The 8710-nt window shown below is 39.4% G+C and overlaps 1 protein-coding gene across 2 annotated transcripts; it reads right to left on the reverse strand.

The window, feature by feature from the left end:
• Positions 1 to 51: 51 nt before the first annotated feature.
• jagn1b (jagunal homolog 1b) lies at positions 52 to 3675 on the reverse strand. 2 transcript variants are annotated; one of them, XM_035998565.1, is made up of 5 exons: positions 3549 to 3675; positions 2668 to 2765; positions 850 to 922; positions 348 to 743; positions 52 to 316 (listed from the first exon to the last, which is right to left on the reverse strand). In XM_035998565.1, the coding sequence occupies exons 2-4, from the start codon at positions 2754 to 2756 to the stop codon at positions 354 to 356; spliced, it is 552 nt and encodes a 183-aa protein (XP_035854458.1). In that variant the 5' UTR covers positions 2757 to 2765; positions 3549 to 3675; the 3' UTR covers positions 52 to 316; positions 348 to 353. The 2 variants fall into 2 exon arrangements, with proteins under 2 accessions (XP_035854458.1, XP_031147664.1); XM_031291804.2 differs by having other exon boundaries at positions 228 to 743.
• Positions 3676 to 8710: the final 5035 nt, after the last annotated feature.

Consider the following 8710-nt stretch of genomic DNA (forward strand, 5'->3'; position numbering starts at 1 on the left):
TTATTTCAAACAAGATCTATATATCATCTTTCAAAAACAACAAACATAAACGTAAACATTTACAGTTTATTATTTTAAATGCCAGGAGGATTGATGTACAGAGTGATGGCAGCAGTCACAAGCAACGCAGGGAATGATTTTTCTGCGAACAATTGAACAATGATGTTATTACTGTCAAATATAAATATAGAAAACGATGACGAAGGACCACAATAGTTTTGAGAGTCTCTTCTCTTGGTCTTGGCTGTCTTAATCCACCAGTTCTGTGTCTGGTTTCCAAAAAAAACGCCTCAGCTCTGAGATCCTCTTGTCCACACGGGCTCAGCGCACAAACATGCTTTATTTAGGTGGACTCATTTCTTCTTCTTCTCCTGTGTGCTGGTGAACCACTGGTCCAGCAGCTTCTTGCTGTAGTAGATCTGCCAGCCGTGCACCTGCACAGCAATGACGATCACCAGGTACATAACCGTCACGGCAGAAAAGCCAAATATGAATCGGTAGGCTTTGCCGTGCCGATAGAGCTGCTGTGCCACGGGGAACATTTCCATGCTGCCATAGATCAGCGGGGCCACGCAGAAGAGCCCGGCACTGATCATGGAGATGACCAAGTAGCTGATGTTGTTGCGGGGCAATGCCAAGAAGCTGAAGATTGAGGGAATTATGCTCAGGAGGTACGGGTACTCCCACTGGTATGGAGAGGCAACAACCTTGTGCGACACCAGGCTCAGCTGGCTGACTGTCACCTAAGAAAATATTGACAACGCAGAGTCACAACGAGCTCAGCTGTTACAACTGTCAGTCAAAGAAAATACTTTTTTAAATTTTTTTTTTTTTTAAGTTTGCCATTACCTGAGCTGCCATTAGCACCCAGATCAGCACATGAACAATGTTGAGTTTACGGATTTCAGACTTCAGGGCAACGCTGTGCAAATGAGACAGATGGGTACAGTCACACACAAAACAAGTCGTTTTAAGAGTTAATTCAACTCATCGATGCATTGATGATAAATCCTCTGGATCAAATTATAACAGATTTTTTTTGAAGTACTATCTTATTTTAGTACTTTAATTAAAATTGTTAGCAGTAGTTAGTTTAAGTACAACAGGCAAATGGAGCAATGAAACGGCACATTCTTTCAGCACTTTGGCTCATGAATATAATGTTAAGCACTTGTCTGGATTAGAGGTGCAACGATGAATCGATTAACCGATTAGTTGTCAACTATTAAATTAATCGCCAACTATTTTGATAATCGATTAATCGTTTGAGTCATTTTTTTATTAAAAAAAATAAGATTTCTCTGATTCTAGCTTGTTAAATGTGAATATCTTCTAGTTTCTTCTCTCCTTTGTGACAGTAAACTGAACATCTTTGAGTTTTGGACAAAACAAGACATTTGAGGACGTCCTCTTAGGCTTTGGGAAACACTGATCCACATTTTTCACCACGTTTTGACATTTTTATAGATCAAACAACTAATCGATTAATCGAGAAAATAATCGACAGATTAATCGACTATGAAAATAATCGTTAGTTGCAGCCCTAGTCTGGATGTTATGGTTTACACTCAAGAGTTAATTAGTAAAACTCTTGAATTGGAACTTAAACTTAATCTTTATTAAAGGTGCAATATGTAACATATTTACTGTATGTAATCACACAATGTGTCATCAGATATTAAGGAAACATGCTAAGTTGAAATACTATGTTTTCTGACAACAATGCTAAATAGAGAATTTCCTTGAAATTTCCGTTCCGTGACGGAATGTCTGTTTGTGTTTTGGCCTGTGTGTTGGTATCAACTGCCTACTTTGACAGCCGGGCCGGGTTGCCAGATATACCTGTAAAAACGCAAACCCAGCGCGCTACAGCTGTAGTACAGCCATGGAAGCAGCTAACAAACGAACGGGATCAACGGAGATAGATTCATTCTACCTGCCCTAAAAAAAATTAAATAAAAAAAAAAAAGCTTGCAATCTTTCTAAGGTTGCATAACCACAGTTAACATGGGTAAATACAATATTGGAGATGCATTTAAAAGATGGAGACAGCTTAGAGCTTTAAAGGACACCGAGTTGACTAATGACCTCCTAAACAGGTTTGCGTTAAATTTCATTCATTTATATCAAGGCTAATGTAGGGATAGTCATTTTTAGTCATTTCAACATTCATGTGCTCGTCATAAATTATATAGAGTACTCGTGTTAGTTACTCGCAACATTTTTTTTGAAACAGCCGGTGAAGTGATCCTGACTGGTGCTAACGCCGCCATGCTAATACAAGTTTACTGCTAATGTAGGACCCATGACATAAGCCAGAAACCGCAAGTTTGACTTCCTCGTAAACATGCAATGTAACTTTGGCAAAACACCCCGAGCCTGAGTTGTTAGACTGGGACACAGTCTTCTCTACATGTCGTTTTGCAATGTATGTACTGTTGTAATGTTATGTTATTGTGGCTAACGTTACCATAGACAGCTTCAAGGTTATGATATGTTGGACAGTAAGATGATTCCCACTTTCTTACAAACTGGCATGCAACCATAATGTGTAATGTACTGACTGTACAGCGTATAGACAAGCTGTATAACATACTGGAAATAGTACTACCGACAATAGTCCTCTGACAGATAACACTCAATTACTTAAATGGTTAAAGAACCGACCTCATCTGGTAGTGTGCGGCAACCCGCTCCCGGTGCTGAAAGTCACTACCATCTGTGCCTGCTGCTCTCGGACCTGCTCGAGAAGCCATAACGGATATCTGGAAACAAAACATAACATGTTTAACATCATTTCTTAATGTCAGTAAGAAAACTATTTCAGAGAATGAGGTGGTTCAGTAAATTCAAAAAATATGTTGGGTGTCTCAATGATACAGGGATGAAGAAGAATATGCTGTTAACATTACTGTGTAGCTTGCATAGCAGGTATTTGTTGTTGTCGGAATAATTTATAATAACGACTAGGGCTGGGTATCGTCAATGATTTTCCAAATCGATTCGATTCCGATTCACAAGGTCCCAAACCGATTTTATTCACGATTCAATATCATTAGTCATAAATCATTAGGTTAGGAACATTTCAGTTATAATACAAATTTAGCTTGACTATAAAAGAGATTCGACAATTGTACAAGGTTCCCTCTAACCTGCTGCAAGTATCAATGTTTACATTAAGAACTGACCCCAAAGCAGTTACATTAATGTAAAATAGAATTTTTTAAAACCCAATCCTTATAACCACCACACACAGCACAAAGAGATAAATTAACAGCCTACAACTATGAGCTTCACAGCTGCAGCTGCAATACTGTGACTTGAATGTTAAGTTACGTTAAGCAGATGCCTGGCTTGCCACTCAGTCCAAAATGTATTCGAAAAAGCTTAATTTCACTTCAGGCGCCATCATAAATGTTGGCATGTTAGGTTAAATGGTTTGTTAGCGAAGTAACGTTAATGTTAGCTTAAGAAACATGGGAAGCTAAGTTGCCAAACTGTCACGTAACGTTAGTCTAAACATATGCGAGATTAGTCATAGCACTTACTTTTTATTGGCTGTTGTTCATTAAAAGCATTAAACCATAAATATGCTGGTTGAAACAGGCAGACTTGTGCTAGCTGACAAGCTCGAGAGATCCATGAACGGGAGGGAGGCGAGTATTTTCTTCCAAGGATGGCGAAGGCATGTCCCGCCCTACTCTGCCGTACCCTACCTCTGATTGGCTTATCCTGACATTCTTACCCTAACCCTAACCAATTCCACTCCTTTTGCCTAAATCTAACCAACCCAACCAACGAAAGCAATGAGTACTAGCCAATCAGAGGGAGTGTAAGGCGGGTCATGCCTTCACCATCCTAGGAAGCGCAAATTTGACAGAAAATATGACGTATCAAACTCTGATTAGCCAGACTGTTCTTCGTGTGTTTTGGCGTATTGCAATACCACATTTAGGTGCATACCCCCACCTACCGTACCACACTATGTAGCACAGGATCTAGTTTACATTATTCTGCAAAAATAGAATACAACAAAATAAAACAGAACAAAAACAAAAACAAAGACAACTATATTCTATTAAACAATCCGGTCTCTCGAATTATCTCACAAGTTCCCGTTACTTTTCATGCAACCAGCACATGGAATGAGTTGCATGAGTTGCAGAACATTTCGTCTCACATTGTCAGACATCTCCACAGCGCTGTAGAGTATGGTGTGTTTGCATTTCATTAAACCAATCACAGTCGTCTTGGGCGGCGCTAAGTTCCGGGCGCAGTAATGGTGCCTCTGCGAAATAGTCTTGGTTAACTTTTCACAGAATACAGTAATGTGAGCTATTTAAATTAGCTGGATAACGTTACATGGTTAAATGTAATTTGCTCTTAGCAGTGTATCCCTGTGTGTACTTCATCCATAGCAATCCCACCAATCGGTCCCAAAACGTACCAGTTAGACAGTAAATGCGGTAAACATATTCCTTGTAAACATCCGGCATGATGTCAGGCTTTATCCTGGAAATGTACTTCCGTCGATCCAGACTACAAAACATTTAACACAAGAAATAACAGTTGATACTGTGTCACAGTGAACTCCTGGACAATTAGATACTTCATAATTGTGCAGTGCAGTTCCTTTTTTTCAATGTAGCGTTAAAATCTCATGTAGTGGTGGAACGTAGTACATTTACTCAGGTACTGTATTTGAGTAGATTTTTGAGAATCAAAAGAATTGGAATCAGAAAAGGATTTATTGCCAAGTAAGTAACACTTACAAGGAATTTACCTTGGTACAACAAACAAACAAATTACACAACGTGTGACCAGAAATAGCAGATGGTGCACAGAACAGATAAACACAAATTGAACAAGAACAAAAGAGCCAGCGCTGAGCTATCATTTTCTTGGTTGCAGTTGAGCCGGCTAGCCAAATTTTCCTCTGTCTCCCAAGTAACAAAACAATCAGGTCAGTAGGAATTCGACATCCTATCACATCAGATATTATTGATGTTGTTTTATTCCAGAACTCATGCACCTGCTGACACTCCCAGACCATATGAAGGAAAGTTCCAGTTTACTCAGGTTGACAGAACGTGCAATAGGGAGTGGGAATGGCTTTCGAGATGTATCTCTTCTGAGGAGTCCAATATGTCCTATGACTTATGTTGAAGTGGATCTGCTGGTGATTTGGATTCTTGGAACAGTGGAAAATGTTGTCCCAAACTGTCTCCCAATTAATTGCATTCCCCTCAGGTCTCAGTTCTCGCTCCCATTTCCCCACTATTGGGAATTCTCCTATGGATACTTGCATCAGTTTAGCATAAATCCTGGACACTAATCCTCTCACAGGAAAACCAACAAACCATTTACTGACTGGGTGTGCCTCAAGACTATTTTCCCCATGGCACTCCATAACATTTTAGGGCTGATCTCAAGCGAAGATAAAAATAAAAGCATGTCCTGGGCACCTCAAAACTAGCTCTCAGATCTTCAAAACTTAACATTTCTCATTAAATAGCTGGTCTAAAGTATAAACACCTCTGTCACTCCACTGCTTACAAGCAAAGGGATACAGCATACACGTTTTTGGACACACCCCTGCAAAGGCAAGATCTTAGACTTCCAGTGAGGTTTTGCTCTATTTCTCTCCATGGAACTGTAGATGAGGGGTCCATCCACACTCTGAGGGCCCATAGCTGAAAGGCTCTGTGATTCACTTTAAGGTTGGGGAGGGCCAAGCCTCCCGTGTTTGTGGTACGTTGCAAGGTAGAGTATTTTAGCCTAGGTTGTTTATTATTCCAAATATACTGCCGAATTAAAGTATCAAGTTTCTTCCAGAAATGTATTGGTGATGGTAAGGGGATCATTGTACTTAAGAAATTCACACGAGGAACTATGTTCATTTTAACAACAGCAATCCTAGACCGCAGTGATGCCGGCAGTGCAGACCAGTTGGCCAGATCCCTTTGAACCTTACTTACTATTTTTTTTAACACGTGTGCACATTGTACAGTTCCAAACTTACAGAAGTGTACTTTGACCACTCAAGTCTACATTGTGTCATGTGATAAAAACTAAAATTTAATAGACAAACAGGAACAGCAAACATAAGTCAAAAGAAGTTAAATAAAAACAACAAAAAACCTCTCATAGGCACTTCATATAATCATTCCAAAAATGATATATCAAATGACTGCTTTATCAATTAAATTTAAGGTAGTCTCATTGTATTACAGTTTTAGCTCACATTACGAGGTTTACATTAGTCAGCATTCAACCCTTCTCATTCGTTAGCTCCATACCTTTCCCGAACAAATTAAATGCTCCCCAAATCCTCTCAAATAATTCTTGCTTCCCTTTCTGTACATATGTTATTTTTTCCAGAGGAAAGGTTATTAACATTTGCCGAACCCAATATGTAACGGTCGGTCTGCTTGACTTTTTCCAAAATAATGCAATTGATTTTTTAGCGTGTAAGAGACACAAATCTATTATTATTTGTTCACCTTTTGTGTACTTGTGATCTTTGGGGTAGAGTCCTAAAATAAAAAAGCTGGGTTCATCACTAGATCTTTTAAGATAATCTTTTCTATTGTTTTTTTTAATTTCCTCCCAAAAAGCTTTGACCTTACTGCATTGCCACACACAGTGAAATAATGTACCCTTTTCCGTCATGCATTTTGTACATAGATCTGGAATGTTACCGTTATATTTATTTAATTTAGCTGTGGTGATATAGATTCTCATAGTCCATTTATACTGTAGCAGTTTAAACCTTGTCTTGACTGATTGGGAGTGAGCCTTTGTGCATATTGATCCCCAGTCCTCTGAAGAGATCTCTTTTCCCATGTCTTTACTCCATAAATTCCGTTTACAATTTGAGTTCTCTATGAATTGGAATTGGTTATAAGACTATTTTGACTCGTTCTTATGAAACTTCTTAGTTGAAGAAATTTGAAAATATATTTTTTTATCTATGTCATACTTGCGTTTGATTTCTTCAAATTACATCATATTATCTGAGTTGGGCAGGTACAAGTCCTGAACCTTTTCTAATCCTTTCGTTGCCCACGTTCTAAATACAGCATCTGCTCTCTCCTTGCTTTGGGTTGGTATTGTAACACTAATGGCTGATGTCACATGCCTGTTGTTCAATAAAAGAAGATTAGATTTATTCCAGTTAATTTTATAGCTGGAGATTGAGGAAGAGGACAACTTTGAAGATTGTGAGGTCGATGATGGTGAGGGTGATGATAGTGAGGTCCATGATGTTTCAACCGATGAGGATGAATTGAGTGATGAGGAAGAGGAACCTCAGGTGGAAGATGGTTTACAGGCGAAAGATGGGAGTTTGCTGTGGTCTTCCATCCCTCCTGCTGACAGACGCCGAGAGAGAGAGGAGCACCAAGGCAACAAAGTATGCTGTGTCTCGCATTGATAGCATAAGGTCTGCTTTTCAGGTGTTTCTGTCACAGGGAATCGAAAAGGTGGTGCTGGACATGATGAATAAGGAGGGGCGTCGTGTGTACGGCAACACATGGAGCGACTTGGATCAAATAGATCTACAGGCGTACTTGGGTCTGTTGCTTCTTGACATGGCAGAAGGTCTCCGGGGACAAACTATCACATGTGATAATTTCTTCACATCATATGCACTTGGCCAGGAGCTGCTCAAAAGAAAGCTATTTATGGTGCGAACAGTAAGGAAGAACAAACTTGAGCTTCCACCTGCACTGATTGCATTACATTACACTTTTTTCATTCAATATTTATCGTCATTCATGGATTTCATTTTTGTGTAATAAAATATAATAGTGTGGTTTATTGTTTGTTTCTTTTGTTGCAGCTTACGAGTGTGTACACATGCAAGAGAAAGACAGCCTGTTGGCCCCTGGTGATCTTCTTTAACATACTGGAGATGTCCGCCTACAATTCATTTGTACTGTGGACTGACATCAACCCAGCATACATCAGGGGAAGAGCCACGGGAGGAGGCTGTTCCTTGAGGAGCTAGGGAGAGAACAGGTGACACCTCTCATCAAAAGACGCCAGGTTCTTCCCCGCACGCCAGCCTCTGTCAGCTTGGTTGTGGATGTCCAGAAGGATGCACTCTCTACCTCTGCAGCACCTCCTACTGGCCCAGCTGCTCCTCCTGACCAACCAGCCATAAAGAAAAGGTGCCGATACTGCCCTGGCAGCAGCAATCTTAAAACCAGCATCAGGTGAAAAAAACGCCATGCAAACATTTGCAAAAAACACACCATTACCACCATACACTGCCACTCATGCAAATGAAGGCACATTCACACAGACACACACCCACACGCACAAACAAGCACACACTGTTTTTCTTTGTTTTTGAATTCATTATCCAAATTAATTGAAACAGTTATGTCATTTTGAAATGTTGAAATTTAGGAAATAAATTTAAACTGTTCTATGATAATGAAATAGTTTTGCTCTTTGTTTGCTCTGATATTTATGAATGACATTGCATTGAATTGACCTGGGGATATTTTTGCATTTGGAATTTACCAGTCTGTTATAATCCAAAATGACTAATCATTTCTGCTTATTTTACTCAAAAATGAGAGGTACAATAAATGTAAATGAGGTTTATTGACCATAAATTCCATAAAGGTGTGTAAAATGAGTTGGTTATGAGTTTTAATGATGCTGGCTAGAAGGTTTAACACAGAATAGGGTGATAATT

This window comes from Sander lucioperca, chromosome 24, assembly GCF_008315115.2.
Source record: "Sander lucioperca isolate FBNREF2018 chromosome 24, SLUC_FBN_1.2, whole genome shotgun sequence".
Classification (NCBI taxonomy): domain Eukaryota; kingdom Metazoa; phylum Chordata; class Actinopteri; order Perciformes; family Percidae; genus Sander; species Sander lucioperca.